We start from the raw sequence: 22,273 nt of genomic DNA, 5'->3' as shown, positions 1-22,273 counted from the left end.
GGGGTGAAGGCAGACGAAGGCTCCGTCACCATCTTCATCAAATGGGACGGAGCCAGGACACAGAGCTCTTCACATGTGAGAGCTGACATGAACCTTCCTCACCACACTGCCCCTGGTAATCCCCTCTATTCAGCCACATCACTATGGAAACTGACCTAACCTGTGCCGCGCAGCCATGTCCGCCGCCGCCATGGAGGCTGTTCCATAAAAGACTCGCTGATCAATGTTCCGCTGCACGCCATGTCTCCCTGCTGGGACATTATTGATTGGTATTAGCGGCCACATTGATGCAGAACCATCAGGTTGATGTGTTTTTAAATCTGGCTCCGGAACAGACAATCACTGGTGTATTAGCTCGTACCTACAAGCAGGAGTAAGCACTGGAGCCTCAAGAAGAAAAAACTTGTCTGCGTGATGATGGAGTTCGAGGCAGATGGGAGATTTTTCCCATCCCTGCGCCTGCTACCTTTTTCATTTCTTTGCCTTTCCTCGGGGCAAAATTGCAGGAGAATATTTGTCATGGTTTTTAAAAGGTTTATCAGCTTCAAAGCTGAGGGAGCTGGTCGTCCAACCCATCAGTGGGACCACGCAATCCTTCCAGCACCGACAAGAATGGGGGAGAGCGTGTGGACAAAATTCCCCAACTAAGCTCCCAATTCAGAGCTTTTGCATAAAGCTCGGAGAAGCACATTTGCATTTGCCACTGACGTCAGCTCTAATCCATCCCAGACCACTTCTTCCACCCCGTCAACATCTCGGAGAAGAGCTCCGGTAATTGCTAATTGCTAATTGCTAAAATGAAAAGGTTGGTTTTAATCACTGGCCCCTTCTCTCTGGTCAGTGCAAACATCGATGGGCTGAAATGAGCGGAGATCCACAGAATCCAACATTTAACACGACCCAAACACGAGGAGGTGGAACATGCATCTGGAGAAAGTTCCAGCTGAAGCCGTCTGATACAAACCAGGAAACCAGGCCTGTCATACACATTCCTCTGTCATTCTTTATTTTCTCTTGTCGCTGTCATCTTTCATCTTTTCATTCAAATGCCAAAAGCGTGGCCAGGGCATGAATTACCTGCCTGGGTGGGTTTCTGTCCCAGAGCTGACCCTGATTGCTGCTCAACATTGCATGCAGAGCTTAATTAGATGCTCCTCTGCAATATTCCAGGCAGACCTACTAAGGGCTGCATTATTGTTTATCTTGTTTATTTTTTAATCTAATCATCTAATTGCCACATTTATAATAACAGATAAACAAAGAGCAGATATTACAGTCATTTATTTTGTCCACCACTCCAAAGTTCACATTGGTGCAGCTTCTGTTATTTATTAAGAATCTCACTGAATAATTGACTTAAAATGATAAATTGACCTTCAAGATGATCATATATCAATGTAATAAAATTGTGCAATAAACGCTCGGTTTATTACAGTTTTATTTATAGTTTACAGGACGAATGCACAGTGCTGACAAGGTCCTTCACCATATGTGACTATTCTGTTCTTATAATGTATTATGTTCAGTTCAAGTGTCCAAATGGGACAGTGATCCAGCAGGAACTCTGTCAGGACCTGAAACTGAAGAATCTAAATAGAATTTGGACTTTAACTTGTTTACATTTTTTTTTTTACATCTGTGCTTTTACTGTGACGTTTCAAACTGTCAGGAAATCAACAAAGTCATTAGGGATTGAGGATCATGAAAGTCTACCTGGCAAAACACTGTGCAGCAACCATGCAGAGAGGCTGACAACTTATTTCAGAAGCTTCCTGTCACAGCAGAACCACAGTGGAATAATTCTATCATGCTAAATACTTTTTATTTTAGAACACAGGACGAGATGGAGAATATCCATAGAAAACCATTCAAAGGAAACTGAAGTTACATAAGTGGAGTAGCTCAGCTACAAATCTCAATCAAATGCTTTGTTCTGACTTGATAACAATATGAAAGGACGCAAAATAAAGACACAATCTGACGTCCTTTCTTTTAACTTTCCAGCAACAGATGTAAAGAACAGTTACTTTACACAAAAGGACTCATGGGGGTCTCCTAACCCTTTGGCCCCTGTGCAGTTCAGTAATTAACCACCAGGCTGCTACAATCACATAATAATCAAAGTGAAGAATCACGTTGACTCACTACTCAGCAAATGTAGATGTAAATCCATCTTATATTCACTTTGAAGCTGATATAATAAAATCTTACAGGATATTGTGCAGGACATGAGTGGATTTGACCAAATCTTCAGGTGGAAAAAAATAGAAAATAGATAAATTTAGAAAGAAAGTAGTAGATTGATAGTAAAATCATACTGACTCTACAATAGTGACTAGTTTAGAAACCACATGTGCTACCAACCAATAGATTCATCAATTGACACTGTACAAAAAGGCAAAACTTGTAACTTTTCATAATAAGGTGCATTATCGTTTCTCACCAGTGAGGCAGCATGCTCTTAGTTTGTCAGTTTGACATAACAGTGCTTTAAGCTGGAGAACGCAAATCCCAAACCTGTTAGATTTAGCCCCCCCCCCCCAGCCTCCGCAGTGTGCACTTTGGCTGCTCCAGTCCTCTCTGACGTGTTTCCTCCAGTCGTTAACTGAGCAAAGTAAACCACATTTTATTTGCAGTGCTGTGGATTTTTCCACGGTCACAGACCAGGGGTGGACTGGAAAATGGATTTAAAGTCGTCCAATTAATCTGTGTGATGAGTGTTTTAGCACAAGAGCAGATCTTTTTTTTTGTATGAGGGACTTTTCCACTGGGGCATTCGAGAGATTCAGGATTTTTGGTTATATATTGTCTCCCTTTGCATATTTTTTTTTTGGTTTCCATTAGAGCTGAAACGTTTTAGCACCTTTGCACGAAAGTATGGACGCATTAGCATTAAGAGGTGGGAAAATTAAAGTATGCAGGATAAATGCGAGTTCCCCAGAAGCCATTATAGGACAGAAGAGCTGCAGTGGCATCAAACGCTGCCCTTTTAATTTCATGTATTTCCTTTCTTTTATGTAACCAGTGACTGCAGCAAATGATGCGATTTAACCTCCTGCACTTCGGTGGAATAAAGAACGTGGATCACAATTTGCTTTATGAGCGAAGCTGCGGAGACGTGTTAATACACTGCTGTCACTGTCAGACATGACATGTGTGAAGATGAACCCAGGGGTCGAGAGCGAGTGCCACATGCCTGACGGTGTGTGTGTGTGTGTGTACGTAGAGTGTATATACGTCTAGTGTCTGTAACAAACCCATTTGTATGTGTGTGCGTGTGCATGGATACTTGTCGCGTGTTCTGATTGAAACGTAAACGACCATCGCAGCGAGCGAGCGGAGGGATGCGACACCTCCAACGTATCCGTCTCCTAAAATGGAGCAGATGCATGAGCAAGAGATGAAGTCACTTAAATTCGTTGTTGGCAATGGCATCAGGAAACGTTGACCTTTCGTTGCTTCCTCGAGGCCATGGAGTGACTCACATGACAGCCGGATATTTACAGTGCCTCTCGTCACTGGCCTTGTCAAATCACAGCACACTTCACTGAAGCTTCGCAGGCCCGGGGCTGGACCTCAGCCACGCAGACAGATGCAAAGGTGTTTTGGTTTTTTTTGAAGCCCGAATCTACTGCAACCCCAAATCACAGAGCAGAACACGAGGGCATTCGGCGTCGGGCTTGTGTTTGTGACAGTTTGTGTGAGCGGATTCTCACATGAAGGCAGGAGGGGGGAGAGAAAAGACGAAGGGAGACACAGACCAATGTTTGCAGGACCAATGAATTTCAGGCCAATTTGTCTTGTGAATGAGCCTCTGCAGGGCATTCGTCCCCAGACAGCTCCATGCATTGTATAACAAATAAAACTGTACCACCGCCCCCCCCATCGCACAGAGGGCAAAGCTTGCGCTCTTCAAAAGTTGCGATAGCAGGGTCTCTCTTTTTTTTTGGCTTCTGTAGTTGTTTGATTGAAATCAAAATGAACAGTATGACAAAATTAGGCATGCATCAGGGTTCTGCCAGATTCCATTACTCTCTTTTATTCTCCTTCATCCTTGACTCAAGCCAGATTTGCTCGTGGAACACCGACATGTGCGTCTCTTCTGCTGCAGGTTGCTACCAGGGTCGAACTATCATCCGTCATTTCATGAGGATTGTAAAACCAATTCATAGGGTAGCAAGGTTCTCGCATCCTTTCCTGGTAAAGGTGATGAAAACATAATTGATAATTTGTCGGTGAAGGCATCACATTCTCAATTTCAGGCCCGATTATATAGTTGTGTTATAGCACACCGGATCTCACCTTCTGCCGCTTTGGTGCTCGCAGTCTGTTTGAGGCTCCAGCAGCTTCCCAGTTACCGAGCCATTTCAAAACATTTTCTCTTGGACGCAGCACACAGAATACAGATCAGCGCCGGCCAATAGCAAATACCAGGACAGAAATACAGCAGCGGGGCCTTTACACCTCGCTCATGAGAACAAGAGGCTGCACGTTAGCTGCTCTGCGCGGCTATACTTAGGCACGAGCAATGCTGTGAGACAAATGCTAATGTCAGCAGTCTCACATGCTCACGGTGATGCTGTTAATATGCTGGTATTATGTTTACCATAACATGTATATCCATCATATTACTTTTGCATGTTCGCGTGCTGTCAGCGGTTAATCAGCACGAACAGAAATCCCAGCTGAGGCTGATGGGAATGTCATTCGTTTAGATGTCATTAGTGGAGTCGATGGTGATGCTCGATAAAGAGTAGGGGGGGGGGGGGGGTCGTCTGGTAGTCGTCTGAACATCTGCAGCAGAATTTGCAGGCGTCTTGTCGACCTGCTGCCGGTGCAAGAGGAAAAGTGCAGGTTCACCAAACTGGGCCACGTGATATAAGTGTGAATCCATCAAACCCATAGAGATACAAGCTGTGTCTGGATTCAGGGGCTGATTGCACCACAGGGGGCTTCTTCACATGCCGGCCATAAATACGAACTTTCGTCCCCGAGAAATGATGCTTCCCGGCCCGACCTATCCCTGGATTCATTGCGTGTCGATGACGTTTCATTTTTTTGAGAAGGCAATGACGTTGACAAAAAATTCAAAAAGCAAATCAAGGGGCATTCAAACATTTTCATTGTGTCAAATTGCAGCCGTGTAGCCAGGCGACAGAAATGAGAGCGAGACAAGCTGGTGAACTCTTGATTCCTCTCCAGACCAGACGTCCTCTAACGGATGTAGCCCATGAACTGAGACACAGCTACAGTGTAACACTGTATATGAACAAAATGTGAAAAGCTTGAGCTGCTACTGAAAGTGGTCAGGCAGTCTCCTCAGTCATTATGGTTCATCCTCTGGAGAACATGAAATACGCTGTTATGACCTCCCATTGACACATTTTACTAAAGAAACTTACAACTTTTGAGGTTACCTGCATTTTTATTGGTTGAATTGATGTGGATATACAAAGTTTTAGGTTTTTACCAAAAAAGAACTTGAATGACACTTAGCAGAGCCACAACCCAACAGTCCCCAATATGAAACCACATATAAAATCACCAGATCCGGTTACTTATATAAATAGGAACATGCCCGAATTTTTTTAATCAAGCTTTATGAATAATTCTCTGAGAAATTAAGGAAAATGTTTTCTTCCCTGACCTAAAACACATCCCTCTATTAAGTTTTGTGTTAATCCGTTCAGTGGTTTTTGTGATATGCTGCGAACCAACGAAAACCAGTGCAGATGCAAACACAACCTCCTGGTGGAGGTGAGAACCACTTACAGCCATATCCACCTTCTCCCTTAGCTGTGGATGTGCCATTCAATGCTGACTTCATACATTTCAATGAATATTTTTACATTTTAATAAGGATGCCCACATGCTCACTATATTAATGCTCCTACTTGATGTACTGTAATTTATTACCGTTGTACTTCAGAAACGTGGTGCTCAGAAAGACGACTGGCGCTACAATCAAAAAAAAAGGAGGGCAGGAAAAGAGGGAAAAGAGTGACCCGCTTTCCCTCCGAATACACTCTCTAACTTTTAACTTTAATAAAGCTCGAGTTACACCACTGCTCATTTTCCTTAGGAATGCTGGAACCATTGTCACAAACCCTGAGGGCCCTCGGATTCCATTTCAGAGAGCAGCTATTTGAGGGGAAGAGGAGAAGGCAGAGACACTGACAAATCTAAAATGGGTGTGTGTGCATGCAGGGATTTGTTTCTCTGCTTTTCTACCAGGACATAAAAAACTGTCATAGGCTACATACAAGTTGTATTTTACTTGCACCAAACCGTTGTGTTTTGTATTTCCTTCCACAGACCTTCATGATGTATGTGTAAAAAATAAGAATCTTAAACAGTAGAGTTGGACTGAATTGGTATCTCTTCTCTTTAGATTCTTCTTCTTTATTATTGCATTATACCTCATGTTGTATATGTTGTGTGGGCTCTGTACGAATATTTATTCATTTAGTTTTCTTTGTTCTGCTCCAGGAGCTTCCAAACAAAAACAGTTGGGTTAACATTATTTTTGTGTCTCCACTTAAACAGACATGTATTTATTAATAGTTATGGTAGTGACTGGTTCAGTATCCATTATAAAGTCAAAACAGGAACAGATTACTCTTTCTTTCGTTTGAGAAACACACTATTGCTTTCTTTCAGCGTGGCCACTGCACAGCTAGCTCGATGATAAATCTTTTGCCGCCACACGAGAGAAACACATTTTCCCTCTTGCTTGAAGGGAACTTTATCTGCCATATATATCTGAGAGGAAATCTTCTCTGGGTGTCTCACACACCATTATAGATGTTTGCAGGAGGGAGGGAGGGGGGCAGGGGGGGATGGGTTTGGGCAGAAAGGGTGATAGGAAACTTGGTGGTCCAGTGGAGTGGAAAATGCTGCCCCCTGGCAGAAAGTTAGTGCGCGGCTTTATCGGTTCCGGAGCTAATGTGGCCACTGGTTCATTAGAGCTCTGATGTAAGGAACACTGCGTAACGGCCAGTGCCTCGGCGCAAAGAGTTTCAGAGAAGCACCACTGAGCGCAGTGAAGCAGAGTGAAGACTCTCCCTCATCTCCAAAGACAAATCCCTCAATTTGGGTTGGACACTGTCAATGATGAGAGAATGGGTTTCTGAGGCACTTAACTGGACAGGGATGCTTTCATGGTGGGGGGGGGGGGGGGGGGGGGGGGGGGAAGCACTGTGTGTATCACTCAGTCCCATGCAGAGCTTTCACAACAGGAGCTGCTGACAGGTTGGTCATCAATGAAAGGAGGCAGAGAGAGAGAGAGAAATGGACCCAGAGAGAGGACGAGGGGGGAAAGAATAGAGAGAGAGAAAGAAAGGGGCTAGCAGCTCCCCTCCTCCCATCAGCAATCAAGGAGGTGAGGACACAGAGGGGAGGAGGAGGAAAGAGCAGAGGACCTCTGCTTGAGCTCAGCTGCACGTCAAACCAATCATTATATCACACCACTATTTAAATTGACACAATGTATGCTGGGTAGTAGATCTTCACAAATGTAGTCCAGCCGATTCAGGCTGCCAGCGTGAGATGCTCCGCCTCAGGCTTTCTGACATATCGCACACTGTGAATGGATCATGTTTTCTGCAGGAAGAGATATTTGGATGATGATGGATGTGAAGCCGTGAAGAGCAAGTCCGACCTGAAACGGTTGTGTTGCATGTGATTCACATGCACAGTGCTAGTTTTCTGAATTTCCCACGGGATTAATAAAGTATCCATCTATCTATCTATCTATCTAGTGCTTGCGCCACTGTAGAACATTTGACATGACCTGGTCGGATGCAAGTGTAAAGAACCGAAGCATTGTTATGTTTCCATATTTAGCCTGAGATGTAAATTGTAATGGTTTGGAGTTGTGGTTTTTTGTTGATTTGCATGAACGGCTCCGGTGCACAAATAACCCTTGTTAACCCTAACTGTGACCCCCCCCCCTTCCCAACCTATGTGTGTGTGTGCATTTTAGATGTGCACATGCATGTATATATATATATATATATATATATATATATATATATATATATATAGGAATCAAAGAAAAGAAAATAATACAGTCGCTCAGAGGACAAAATATGGTGGCAGGGAGAGAGAGAGAGAGAGAGAGAGAGAGAGAGGGAGAGAGAGACAGAGAGAGAGAGAGGTGGGGGGGGGGGAAATAGCCCCGCTCATCTCCTCTCATTTTCTGTCCGCTACTACCCAGCAGAGTTTCTATGGCAACCCCTCAAAAAGCGGTGTGCGGTGAATGGAGGAGATGGCTGGCTCTTTCGTCAGCCTTTCCCCTGTAAGAGGAAATTGGTGGAGAGCTCCAATGAAACAGCACTCCGTATGCTTTCTTTGATGTGCGTGCCAGGCTTATGGTTCGAGCGTGTGGGTGGGTGTGCACGTGCACGTGCTCAAACAAAGCTTTACATTGGAGTCTGGTACCTCCTGCAGGGCTGATCGTCACCACGAGGCTGCACAGTGTGTCGGACCATGTAGACTCATCATCAGTATGCTCTGGGTTTCAGCCGATGGAGTCAGTGTCACTGATGACGATTCATTTCTGCTCTGAATTCCAGCAGCACCGAGCACTGCCGTGTGTCAAGATTACGAAATGTTGACGAATGACCGAGAAAACACACAAGGACAAGAAGCACAAAACCATTTCACCTCCAGCTCCTGCCCCTCCCCATGTTGCCACCTGTCTGTCTCCATGGAGGTACAGTTTGTGTGAATGTGTGTGTGTGTGTGTGTGTGTGTGTGTGTGTGTGTGCCGGATGTGCATGGATGTGAGGTCTATGTAAGATCTGTTTTTATGTGTGTAAGAGTAGGACATGTATGTTGTTGAGTCTAAGCTTCCTCTTCCTCTTTCTCTCTCTCTCTCTGAGTGGCTGTATGATGCTTGTAAGCTGTGCCAGTCCCCATTAGCATCCCATTATAAACCAGCATGATCACTCGTCACTTAGAATGCCTGCCACAGTGTGTGTGCATGTGTGTGTGTGTGTGTGTGTGTGTGTGAGAGGTTTCTGTGAGAGCACGTGTGAGAACGTGTGTGTGAATCACACAGTCAAGTGATTGAGGTGGCCTTGTTTCCAAAGAACACAGAGGGGGTGGGGGGGGGGGGGATGCTGCAAAGTCTTGCGCTGTGTACAATTCAATTTAGATGTGTCTCCAAGTGTTTGCTTTGTTTGACCCAGATTTTCTCACCTACCCCACTGTTGATAAATTGGATATCCTGAGGCAGCCTTGCGCAACAATTTAATTTAGTGGATCTGTAGTGAACAGCACCCTCTGCTGTCCGCACGTGGGTATCACATGAGGGCAAAGGACTAAAATCTAAGTGAATCATGCAGAGTTTGGATTGACACTCATGAAATGTGTTTCATTTAATATGTTTGATTTTCATACCAGGGAGCATGTGGTTTTAATACATGTAGGTGTACGTTTGTGGTTAAATATCTGGAAACACTAATATTCTCCCTTTGAATGTTTTGATCATCAGTATTTTCACCTATTTGTATGACTTGTGGGTTTTAAGGTTTTAACTTTTGCTGGTTTTGATTTCTGCCTTGATACCAATACCATGTGGTTGTTTCTGCTACTCATTAGCTCATAGTGACTCTGTATTCAGTGAGCAGAACCTCTTCACAGTGAATATCCAGGTGGATGGGAGATGTTTCCAGAGATTTAAATCATCTTGAGTATTAGAAGTAAGAAAATCCCATTCACTTCAATTGTGAAGTGATAGAAGCAAAATTTCAAACTTGAAAAGCACTCGTTGCGTGATATCAGCGACGAAAACAACAAGAGGAGAAATGTCTGCACGGCAGCTGAGGCTCATTCTTCAGAGGACGGGCCTGTGCCCAAAACGTTACCTGGGAGGTAATTCAAAGTTTGTCAGACATTTCATGTCTGCTTGGTATAAAGCAATAAGCTTGAAATCTCAGGAAGTAAAAGAAAATCAATATTATTCACTATTTTATCATTTTTTGGGTCAATGGGTCCTTCAGTTTTCTCCTTTTTGAATATTTCTATGAGGAGTCTCAGCAGCTAAATAACAACTATTAGGTTTTCCAAGCCCAGGACCCTGGTGTTTTGCACTGTCAGGGCTAAGTAGCGGCCTTAAATGGAACTGAACCATCATAACTGTTACTGTTTATACTTTCCTGCAATGATCATATAAAAATTCTGACTTGAACATTTTGTCTGTTGGTCTAACCCTCACACCTCTTCTCTTCTCTCCCCTCTGCTCATAGTCTGCATCTCTCCCATCCCACCCTCCATCTCCACACCTCCTCTATAACCCCTACCCTACACACACACACACAAACACACACAAACACACACACAACCCTCCTGAGCCCTCAGGACTCCTGGTCCAGGTCTGGAGGAATGTTGAGTGTCTCTATAGCCCCCTCCCTGGAGATTAGGCCTCACCACGCATTCCCCCCCTCACTTCATTCCATTCCAAAGTATCCCCCCTAAGAGCTGCCACATTTTTTATCTGAGCCCGGTGATTGTGAAAGATTGGCCAAATGACACACATACACAGACACATTGGTGGACGCACGCTGAGGCACAAACAGAGGGGAAGCTGGTCGCCCTGGGGAGGGGCCAGACACCGCCAGGCTCTGGCTATAAAGCCCTCTCAGGATGAGGCCAGTGTCCTGCCCTGATCTGGACAGTACCTCCTTCCTCTGTGCCAGGACGCCGTCGGGACAGGCAGCAGACGAGCCTCCAACATGAACGACATCTACAAGGCAGCGGTAGGTTCCTCGATCAGCTCAGAAAGATGAGAGTGTGGACTTGTGAACTGAATCTGATGTTTTGGGTCATTAACCGGAAGCGACAACATCTGTTACTACTGACATATAATCATTGTTCTACAATTTAAGACAGTACTCTATTCCGCCCTATTGATCTGGGTGTTATTATGGTATATCCTGGAACTGACGTGTTTATTGTGGACAGATTCCTCATTACATTGTGCCTGTGACTTCTGACACGAGTGGAATGACTGACAAATCCCTGTTGATGCGACTCGCGCAGCACATTGACCTCCATCACCAGCCGATGTCAAAAGAGCCTCGGCACCATATTTGTCTCTAGATGTTCTCTCCTACTTCAACCCTATCAGAGCTGATACAGGAGCCACTCAGCAGGTCGCTGGCTGGACAGGTCCCCCCCCCGCTCCACGCTTCACTCATGACTTCAAATGGGACCGTCGCACTTCACATGACTAATTTTGGCCAGTTGCTGGGACGCTCCTGCGGCCGTGGTTCTGTGGGTGCCAGTGACGGGCTTCAGGTTTAGATAGACCCCCCCCCCCCCCCCCCCCCCCAAACCCCGCCCTCACCGGCGGCTGAATTCCAGCATTATCTCTGAGCCGGGGAGCTGTGTGGCTCCTCTCAGTCAGCTGGCTCCTCTTTCCCCCTCGCATCCTAAGTGAGCCGTGCAGCTGAGACAGTAAAAACACACAGGAATGTGCATTACATGAATTTGCTCAGATTCTTTCATACATCATCACCACAGGAGTATGTGTTTATGAGTGTGTGTGTGCGTGTGTGTGTGTGTGTTTAATTTATGGTAGATGACAGACAATAACTCTTACATAAGCACCTGTCTCCCTCTCTCATTCGTGGTAGCTTTTCCAGGATTACAGTTCCATTGTTGGGCCAGATCCACAGCTATGCTAATTTAAAACACTGTGTATTGTGTCCCTTTATCTGTGGTTCCTGATCCTCCTGTCTGTTTATTTATAACTGCTCCTCTTACTGGCTCTCACACATGATATATAGGTCCTGTGGCTTTTCTCTGGGATGGCCCGGGCCTGTGGGGCCTGAACGTTGCCTTTGTTGACCTGAGAGTTATCAAAACAGACCGAGATGATGTGGATGCTGGTTTCAAAATTAATAATCCAAGATCTCATCATTCAATTTGAAAATAACTCACTGAATGTTTGGCAGCTTAAGTTTTTGTTTAAGTAAATGTAACTAAATCCATAATGAACTAGAATGGCACGTTGTAGAGTGTGTGGCTCTACCAGGGTCCCCAAATTTCACACGCTTATAGATGTCAGTTCCCTAAATGACCCTTTTTCCATCCATGAATCATTACCTAGGAAAAAAGGTGAAAATGTTGAACACCCAAAAATAAAAGTCCTGGATCCGCCCCCTTCATTCAGAATCGCACACAATCTAAATCCAAATTCTTTCCTGACTCGTTCTGCGTCTTTCTACCAAGTTTCATGAAAATCTACTCATTTGTTTTTGTGTAATCTTGTTCACAAACCAACCAGCAAACAAAGGGACGGGGTGAAAACATAACCTCACTGGTTGCGATAATTAGACCTGAAGAAACTCATATGTGAAAACGCACATTTCCCAGTAACGTAACTTATCTTTTGACATTTTGTCTCCTACAGGTCGAACAGCTGACAGATGAGCAGAAAAATGGTGAGCATTACAAAGAACATGCCATCATGCTCTGCTCAAACATTACTGAATAACTTGTTGAAGGAAAAAGACGAGGCTTGCCCTGTGCAGGTCCATATCACGTGGTCTAACACAGGGTTGTTTTTCTCTGTGTGCTGCTGTGGTGTTGCAGAGTTCAAGGCCGCCTTTGACATCTTCGTGCAGGATGCGGAGGACGGCTGCATCAGCACCAAGGAGCTGGGGAAGGTGATGAGGATGCTTGGCCAGAACCCCACACCGGAGGAGCTGCAGGAGATGATTGACGAGGTGGATGAAGACGGTAAATCAAAGCTGCCGCTGTGCTACGCGGCACGAGGAACAAAATGAGCGGCTGGTGGTTGTTGACCTCTTCATCCCTGCAGACAGCTGGCAGGTCCATCATCATAGAATCGTGTCGTGCAGACAAGTGAGGTTCAGACCCTCTGAACCTCACGTCAGACGACAGTCCACGTTCTTAAACCTAACGAGACTTGTCAAACTGGATTAAAGGGGAATGCATATCAGGCGATTCACAAGTCATGTTGAATTTATCATATAATGTAAAGCATTAGCTTCTTGGAGTGGTTGGTAAAGATTCAGTATGTGTGGAATGTGTTTAAACAGTTTTCTTCTAACTACCCAACTGCAGATAAAGAGACATTTCAAGGCTAAATTTTTGGATTTGAAAATTAGGCTGTTATAAATGATTTAAATGCCGTCCTGTGGATTTTGTATTAAACATATTTCATCTAATTAATGAGGCTTTGCAGCCTTCACCACTGTGTCTTGAATTCAAAACATATTGACGTGTTAAATTCACAGATTGGGACTTTGAGGAGAACATTGTCCATCAGTTCTGTTCAATGTGGATTGACATGACATGATGAAGTACCTTGTGTCTGTGTGTGTGTGTGTGTGTGTGTGTGTGTGTGTGTGTACAGGAAGCGGCACGGTGGACTTTGACGAGTTCCTGGTCATGATGGTGAGGTGCATGAAGGACGACAGCAAAGGGAAATCAGAGGAAGAACTGGCAGAGCTTTTTCGCATGTTTGACAAGTGAGTTCCATGTTTAAAGTTTTTCAACTTGAAAAGTTCATAATTATAAGAATTCATGCTCACAGGTACAATTCGCTCTCAAGATCTTGTAAAACATATTAAAAAAGAAACTTTAATAACAGACGTGACAAATGCCTAGAATGCTATTATCTGACAATCAAATTGCTCTTATGGTGCGTTTCCAACTAAGTATGTTCCCCATGTGTAATTATGTGTACTGACAAAATGCCAAGCAGCTCTGCAGAGTGCTGCATGTAGTTTCCTCCGTAATCCCTCCTGACAGCGCAGAGTATTCCAAACGCCCACTCCGTGTAAGCCAGTCACCTCGTCCGAGCATCAAAGAACAAACTCAGCGCACTCTTTCCTCTTCCTGCAGTGATGGCTCCCAAACGTTCAAACTCAGGATATTATCAGCCCCCTTGTCAAACAAAGGGACACCACCTCCTCCACTGCCATCTGTAAAAAAAATAATTTAGACGTGTTGTGGTCTAATAATACATATAATACATGTTTTACTCCTTTGAATGTGCAGGAACGCAGATGGTTACATCGACCTGGACGAGCTGAAGATGATGCTGGAGTCCACAGGAGAGGCGATCACAGAGGACGACATCGAGGAGCTGATGAAAGACGGGGACAAGAACAACGATGGCAAAATCGACTATGACGGTGAGGAGGTTCAACTGTGGTCGAAAGATAGAACAGACACAGTGACGTTGTTACGTGGAGCAAATTACCTCACAAGCACTATCTATCATTCATTCCACACAAAAAAAAAGAGACCTTCCGCTTTTGTTTTCAGCTCATTTCCTGAAACTGTGTCTTCCCCTAATTCCACAGAGTTCTTGGAGTTCATGAAGGGAGTGGAGTAATCCTGAATGAGAGACGACCCAGAGTGATATTTTTTGTTTTTTCTCTCACGGCCATCTGCTGGAAAAACTGGAATCTGACTTTGGATGCCACCCGAGAGATCCTTGGGGACGACTTTGCAAGATTTAGTCAAATACTGTATCAGATTGCTTCCGGTATTTTTCTACCATCTCTTGCATTGTTGTAAATACAGATTGTAACTACTTTTGGTTCCCATGTAAACTGAATTTGTGTAAATGTATCCAAATTGCTTGTATTTTCTAGAGAGGACACACAGTTTTAAATATCATTTTTAAAAATCTTATCTCAGCCAGTTTACACATGTCCTTGATGAGAGGCTGACACGGTTTACCTGTGCAGAAAAGGAACGAGTGCACAAAGCAGAGCACATTTTCGTTTTCTAAGCAGTACACTCGGTAAGGTCTGTGTACTGTGCACGTTACGGTCAGCACATCATACACAACTCAACAATTTTAAAGACACCCTCAGGACTTTGTATTCCCCTCTCCTGTCCCCGACGTCCACAGCGTCTGCATATTGCTACACGACATTGGAATGTGCGCTCGTGTAATAAACAAGATGCATTTGTCAAAACAGTCACTTTTTGTCAAATTCTTTCATTTGATCTGAATAATGTAGTTTCAGGTTTATCACACCGGCTTCAGGATAAGAGCGGAGGTTCTCCGTGGGTGTTTGTCTTGATGAATCCTTCAGACATGTTCTGTCTTTGGCTCAGTGCCTCGTTTTTTTTTTCACTTATCATTGTGGAAACTGTGTAAAACAGAAGCTGGGTCCGTTTATTGGAAGGTTTTGATGCTTTATAAACTCTCAGATGAAGTCAGCAGTGAAGTCAAACACTTATTTGATCTCATACCACATTTGTCCTGCTGCTCATCAACATTCACGGGCCGATCACACGTCGTCTCTCCTCTAAATCTCAAGTAAACAAACTCAGAGGGTCTGAAATACAACCACCATCTTATCAAAGCCAAATACCTCAGTGAGAATTCGAGCTGTCGATAACCTTAAATTTTGATTTATCTGTGTAATTTGTTTTCTATAGCGGCTCTTGTCTGCGGCATGTGAACTATTCACATGGTCGCCCTGTAAGTCTCTGGTTACACAGTCCATCGGGACAGGAGCTATTTATGTCTAATCATGTTAGTGCCCATGTTAGGGGATCTGGATTGACCGACACCAGTTGACAATCAGATGCCTTTGTCCATTTAAAGAATGCTGTTCAACTACAAAGAGATATCACTTCTATAATTAAGTTTGACATACGCGTTCGCACAATCAAACCTTTGGATGATTAGAGGAGAATTTGTTTTATCTCTCACCAGCGTGAATTTAATTTTAGACTAAACACACATTTCCGCACACAATCAAACATTTAAAAAAAATTGTACTAAAACAAAAACATGTATTTTTTTTGTGTGAGTTGAGTAAAATATAATTCCTGGGTTCAGTTTCAGTCATTACTGATCCCCTTACTGGTTTGAGTGGAAGAGGAGTTCTGCAGTTATCACTGTGGCCACTTGGTGTCAGTAGGAAAACACAGTGCTACCTCTTGGTCGGGGTCATTCAGGAATCAGGAGATGAGTAGATTCATGGCACGGCTCTACTCTCTCAAAACACAGATCATATTTAACTCTCCTCTCCATTGAAACACATCAATCCAGTCAGGATGAGAAGAGGTTGATGATTGACTGTAGGTTTATGCTTCAGTGGTTTGAATAGACCATGACAATGATCATAGATGCGGTGTTTAACAATATCAAATGATATAAGAGCTCCATCCATTTTTCAAATCTTGACACTGAGCTCTTCTACAGTTGGTCGGTTTGGGGAAACGGGATCAAGAGTATTTTTTGGGTGTGCAGGTGACGTCAGTGGCCTGATGACAATGTCCAAAGGCCCCCCCCCCCTCCCTCCAACTCCCTCCCTCCACCCCCTCCATGTCCCTGAGGGTCCTGTTAGCTCCATTCAGTCTCCACGGTCTGTGTTAGTTATGGGATTTTAAACCCCAATCAGCAGCGAAGCACAGCCGCTCTGTCAACAACTGCCTCGCAAATATAACACACTGCATCAGCTGCGCCCTCGTCCCCCCCGTCCAGCAGCACTCCCCAAAAATACTGCCCCGAAGACCCAGTGAAAACATGATATGAGGAGATGTCATGTCAGAATATTTCTTTTAAATCACAGATTAGACTGCTCTGCTGCCCGAGGTATTTATAAAGCCCCCCCTAAGCTGCATCTGCAGCGTGGAGCGGGATGAGTGGAGCTCTCCCCGCCATCAATGGGAGGCCGGGCAGCAGCAGCAGAGCAGTGTGTGAATGAGTCTGGGGTGTGGCACACGAGCAGCGAGTTGGGTGGAGATGTGACGTGGTTACGTAAGACGGGGCCTGATGACTCATGCCTGCTGTTATTAACACACACACTGCGGTTACGAGCCACCTTTGGTAGTGTGGATGTGAGGGAGAACTCAGGCCGCCATGAGAGCTGCTTCGACCCCATTCGCCCCCGAAACACTGAACTTCAGTATCTGGGATCCTGGGGATTTGCATAGTGTAAGCCCTTTATGTTATGTAACTGGCTTCATTCAGTTTTATTCTACCAGTGTGTGTGTGTGTGTGTGTGTGTGTGCTGGGCATAAAAACGGGTTCTTCCATTGGCTAACATGACTCAGACCCACACAATACATTCCTACCTTAACAACAGTGAGCGGTCGCACTATGACAACCAAGTGTGGACTGTGATTTCTAGTCATTTATCAAAAAATATAAGATAAATACGATTTGGCAATCTGTCCGGTTCCTCCTCGAGCATCACGCCACCAAAAGGTTAGGGTGTCAACCTCTATCGCGAGAAACAAGGTAATGTTCTCATTGGATTGAACCCACAACCTTAAAAAACCTCACAGCAGCCTGAGTCATTTAGTCAGGTTAGTGTCTGAGCTGTGTTTCTTACGGCCTTTGGGACTTTGGGCGTCGGACTCCAGAGTTCAGTGAGTCTAACAAGGATCAAACCCACGTCCTCAAATAACTCGGAAATTTAAAAACACAATTGTTTCATATTAGTATTGGAGTATTTATTTCATATTTATTACTTTGAGTGTTTACTTTTGTAGTTGGACTTGAAAACTTGATCTTCTTATGCAGACAGTAAGTGGAAGGAGGACGAGGACATGATGAAAAAGGGAAATAATTCATAACTCTGTAACACATGGACTGGTTTCACCCTTTTTTCTCTCCTCTAGATGCCATTGAAAACAAAAGCTGGGGCGACCTTCGACTAAATAAGATCTAACAATAACAGAATTAAGGGTAATGTTAATAATTTGGCTGCAACATGTAGGAGAAGTGTAATTTCACTTTATGACTGGGCCTCCATTGACCAGCTTTGTGTCTATAACACACCAGTCCACTGTTGGTGAATGTGTTCTGACTGGAACGTTTCTGTAGTCAAACTTTATGCCGATAGTACGTTGTGTGTTATAATGTCTCCGCCGGCTCTGTGTGATTTGTTCATGTATAAAATCCCCGGCCGAGCGAGGAATACCCCGTCTGGAGTTTTGAAGGCGTGAGCTAATCATACCATCTTTCTGCCGCCCACACAGGCAGCAGGCATTTGGGTTGAGAGGATTCCTGTTTTTCTTGCTTCTCTGCATCACATGATCCTGGAAGACGTCCAGTGGCCAATATCACAGCGCAGTCTCCTCTCATCAACATCCACAGTGGAATCAAATACATGAGCGGTCGTCTGCGTTTATTCAGTTTTTAGGTCATGTGATGATGAATACTTATTTTTTATGTTCTAAGTTATTAATAGTTTGCTTCTTCAGGATAAAAGAGTGACTTTATGCTTCTATCTTTATAAAAGTACACACGAGGGGGAGCATGGATTCATTATGGATGATCACACGCTGAATAAAATCATTAAACTCCGACTTAGATGATTTTTGGAGGGGTCGGTAGGTTGTTTTTGTTGCCATAAATACACAATGAGGAAGTGGAACGCCTTAGACAAAGAGAGTGGAAGGACTGCAAATCAAATGTGAACAGACAGAATATTGTATCATGATGCTCCATCCCACTTCTGGTGCTGAGAACACTGAAGTACTGTTCCTGCGCTGCTCGGCCATAATGGCCCATAGAACAGCGAGACGACAAGACACAGAACTCACAAATTCCACAATAACTATTCATTGATTCAAATGAATAAAGCGATTGTTTTGTTTTTAATGTACCAGTGTAGGGTTTATGTATTTTTACCACTTACAAAAAGGAAACTTGTGCATAAAACGGAGGAATACATTGGCTATTGAAGCTTATTTAAGTATAATACTACTATTTATGGTCGTGATAGCACTGCGCCATTTAAAAAAGTCATTCAGAGTTTCACAATTAAAAAAACGATTCTAAAAGTTCTACTCACACAAAACTGTCAGTAATACGATAATTTATAGATACAATTATTTGTGAAATATGAAGTAAACAGTATATGCTGTAGATCAAACTCAATCATTTAAAGTACATGCATTCAAGCACATGCATTCTACATGTAAACATCCTTCCCCAACATGTATTTGTAGCTTAAAACAAAACTAGGTTATCTAAAACCAAATGGATCAGAGTATGAAACAAAATGTAAATGTTCCGTCATCAATCTGTTTTTCTTTCTGGCAGAATTTATTGTATCTGCTCCCCTAAAGCCTGAATCCTTACAATTGTACTTTCATCACACTGAATAAAAACTAACCTGATGGTTAACTAATATTTTGCTGCATAGAAATGTACATGTTTTTAGTATATGGATAAATTATTGGCCCACAAATTAATTAGATATAAAACTAAATATTTTCATGTTATACGTTTTATTTTGTCCAAATAATCCAAATGATATCATAATGTAATGACATTTTTGTCAATGGCCTCTAATCATATGGTTGAGTCAAGCTTATTTGGTATAATAAACCTTTTCAAAAGTGCAGTTAAGTAATTTAAGCGTTTGCTACAGCTATCATTTGTCATTTGACAATTATGTAAATATTGATTTTAAGATGAGGACTTCTTTGGTTATGTTCGGATAGACTATACGACCGGAGAAATTAAATAAATCTTAGTATTGTTTCCCGCTGGCCTGTTGAGTGATCTCCTCTTCAAGCTTCAGACACGTGGCGATCCCTCTCCTCTGTCCTGTGACGTCATTATTTTGATCTCTGATGCTGTAGAATCACGTCCCAGGGCCCAGACGTGCTCTTCTGGCTCACTCAGCACTTCTGTACTTTTTGCAGCATATGGCCTTGTGTGGATGGCATACCAGACAGCGAGGCAGTTCCCAGCATGACCCCCTCTGTAGTTCCCTGAGCAATGAACACATGACAGACGGATGACCTTTACTTCGTGTTGGGTCTATCGGGGCACGAGGAGCGTTCCCTCTCAATCACTTTTCCACAGATTAAACTGCAAACAAACATCACTTTGTTCCTGTGTTTGGTGAGCGCGGCCCACTGTACATCACCGGATGGCGAAGTTGGCCGCGGACCGAGAGACTTCTGGTGTTAACAGATGGCTGCCTCGCTCGGCCACCAGTCCTCCATGTGGCTCTGCTTTACACATGACCCAGAATTCCCTTTGCCAAAACTCACACTTTTCCGCCTCCTCGGAGAACATACATGTCACGCAGTGAAAGATTTATGTTTCACAAGTGCCGGCTGGGAGGGGTTGAGAGGGCTGTTTCGTGAAAAGACTGCATATCATAGGTTCCTGGAGAGATAGGACACTTCCTGTTAGATGACTGGAAAGTCGAGCATGACTTGAAGGATGTCACAGCGACAGACATCTGAGTCTGCGGCGCCAACAGCGAAGCAAATTAGATGAGGGCAGCATATGATGAGGAGAATATAAAATGGTGACCAACACGTTCAGCTGCTAAATGCGTCCATGTGTGGGCGGTGGTCAAACTCGAGGATCTGTGTTCATTCCACTACAAATACGGGGAAGTAGGAAGTGCTGCAAATGGTTACTATGTGATTCACTGGTTCTGAGAATCGAATGGCAAATTCCCAACAATAGTAGATGAACTCACCAGCATGACCATACATAGGCTACTTAATAAGGCCGTGTAAAGGGTATCTTCCTGTTTCTGTGTAACCAGTTACTCATACTGGTATATAGGCGGATTTAAAGGGTTTCATTGACGGTAACAAGCGTAGGTTCTATTCCGATCACAAAGCTCTTGTCTAAACATTGACCATATGAAAAGAATCGAGAGACACACACACACACACACACACAGACACACACACAGCGCCCATGATGTCATCCCTTTCCTCAGTGACATGATGTCAGCGACAGCATTCGACCAAATACTGAGATTAGGATTACTGTCCCCGGCCCCGAACATCTGCTGTGCACGAACACAGCGCGACCACAGGGACTAAGACAATTCCCTGCTGTAGAGATGGAAGCCGTTCAGATGAGATCGACTTCTTGCAGCAGCTCGGGCCGAACGTGGGGCCACAGCGAGCCGTTAACACACATCAGAGAACACAAAACGCTAATTTCATTCTACGGTGACAATGAGGTCAAAAGGGATGAGCTGAATAAACCAACTCATCCAGTTGTTGTGAACGTGAAGCAGAAGCAGCGGTGAAAATTACTGTCAGCCAGGCAGCATGCTAAGTATGTTCTTATAACCACAGCAGGTGTGAACCAGCTCCGCCTGGCTCAGCCTTTACACACACACACACACACACACACACATGGACATTTAAGCATGCTTGCAAACAGACACATGCCCCCCCCACCCTGTGCTAAAATCCTGTCAGTCAAATGCACATCTGCTTCCCATGCAACTACTGCTGAGTAAGCACTGCATTAGCCTCTGCTTCCCTTCATGAGCGATCATAACAGGACAGAAAGACTCCACTTATCACATTGAACACACAGTGGCAGCACACACACCCGCACACACACACACACACACACACACACACACACACACACACACACACACACACACACACACACACACATCCTGTTTCTATATAAGGAAGTAAGCCTGTGTTTCTTTCTGATCAAAGGTTTTTACTTTCTGTCACTCTGTAATTTATCTTGGCACGAGCAGGCAGGAGTTTCCTACAATAGGATTATTGAGTAACCTGGTAACGAGGTGGAAAACAGGCGCTGTCAAGGCCCCACACCTCGCCTCTGTAGTTGGCAGCGGCACCCACGATGATTTATAATTACACAATCCAAAGGGGCCGTGCTTAACTCTGAGATAGCCGGCGTGGAAGAGCCGGTGCCAAGAAGTACTGAGGAGCAGCTGCGAAGGGAATCCCACACATCACGAGCAGTCACGTTATACATCTGAAGACGAGCGTTTGAAGACTCAGCAATAAAAGCTGGTATTTGAAGGCGTGCAAATATATAAATCATTACTTATTGCCCTCGCACAGTACCGGCGATATCCTGTGTACGGTTCCAGCTCCAGATAAGACCTCCCTGGTTGATGGTTCTCACTCCCATCAGCCCCGGGGCTCCGATCTCCATCTGTCATGCGGTGCAGCTAACCATCGCCTCTGCCTTATCGTGGGTGTCTTTTCAGGCCTAATCACAGGCTTTACCCTGCAGGTATGTGGCCGGCCAGGTTCAGTCATGCCGGAAGACCCATCACTCAACAGCCTCAATTATCACAGCGGCGAGGTGTTGCTAGGCAAGTCCCTTCATGCGCTGCTGTGAAAGTTGAAGATGTTTAGTTTCTCGAGTCACCTCAGCCCAGGAGCTGGAGCTTAAAACCACGTGATGGTGCAGAGTTTCAGTCATTAAATCCCACAGACTGACAGATATTGGGCCACGAGCTGCGGCGCGGATCAGCTACAGAACATTTCCACC

The 22,273-nt window shown here is 44.3% G+C and overlaps 1 protein-coding gene across 1 annotated transcript; it reads left to right on the top strand.

Annotated features, from left to right (window-relative positions):
• The first annotated feature begins 10,661 nt into the window (after positions 1–10,661).
• Positions 10,662–14,952, top strand: tnnc1a (troponin C type 1a (slow)). Its single transcript, XM_053425152.1, has 6 exons — positions 10,662–10,763; positions 12,422–12,452; positions 12,604–12,750; positions 13,391–13,505; positions 14,038–14,174; positions 14,346–14,952. The coding sequence occupies exons 1-6, from the start codon at positions 10,740–10,742 to the stop codon at positions 14,375–14,377; spliced, it is 486 nt and encodes a 161-aa protein (XP_053281127.1). The 5' UTR covers positions 10,662–10,739; the 3' UTR covers positions 14,378–14,952.
• Positions 14,953–22,273: the final 7,321 nt, after the last annotated feature.

Source organism: Pleuronectes platessa, chromosome 6, assembly GCF_947347685.1.
Source record: "Pleuronectes platessa chromosome 6, fPlePla1.1, whole genome shotgun sequence".
Lineage (NCBI taxonomy): Eukaryota > Metazoa > Chordata > Actinopteri > Pleuronectiformes > Pleuronectidae > Pleuronectes > Pleuronectes platessa.
This window is presented reverse-complemented; position numbering and strand designations above follow the sequence as displayed.

Excerpts from the sequence above, each read along its gene's own strand:
- tnnc1a (XM_053425152.1), top strand. The coding sequence starts at position 10,740 with ATGAACGACATCTACAAGGCAGCG. Across the intron at positions 10,764-12,421 it reads ACGACATCTACAAGGCAGCG|GTCGAACAGCTGACAGATGA; the intron begins GTAGGTTCCTCG and ends TGTCTCCTACAG. Across the intron at positions 14,175-14,345 it reads TGGCAAAATCGACTATGACG|AGTTCTTGGAGTTCATGAAG; the intron begins GTGAGGAGGTTC and ends CTAATTCCACAG.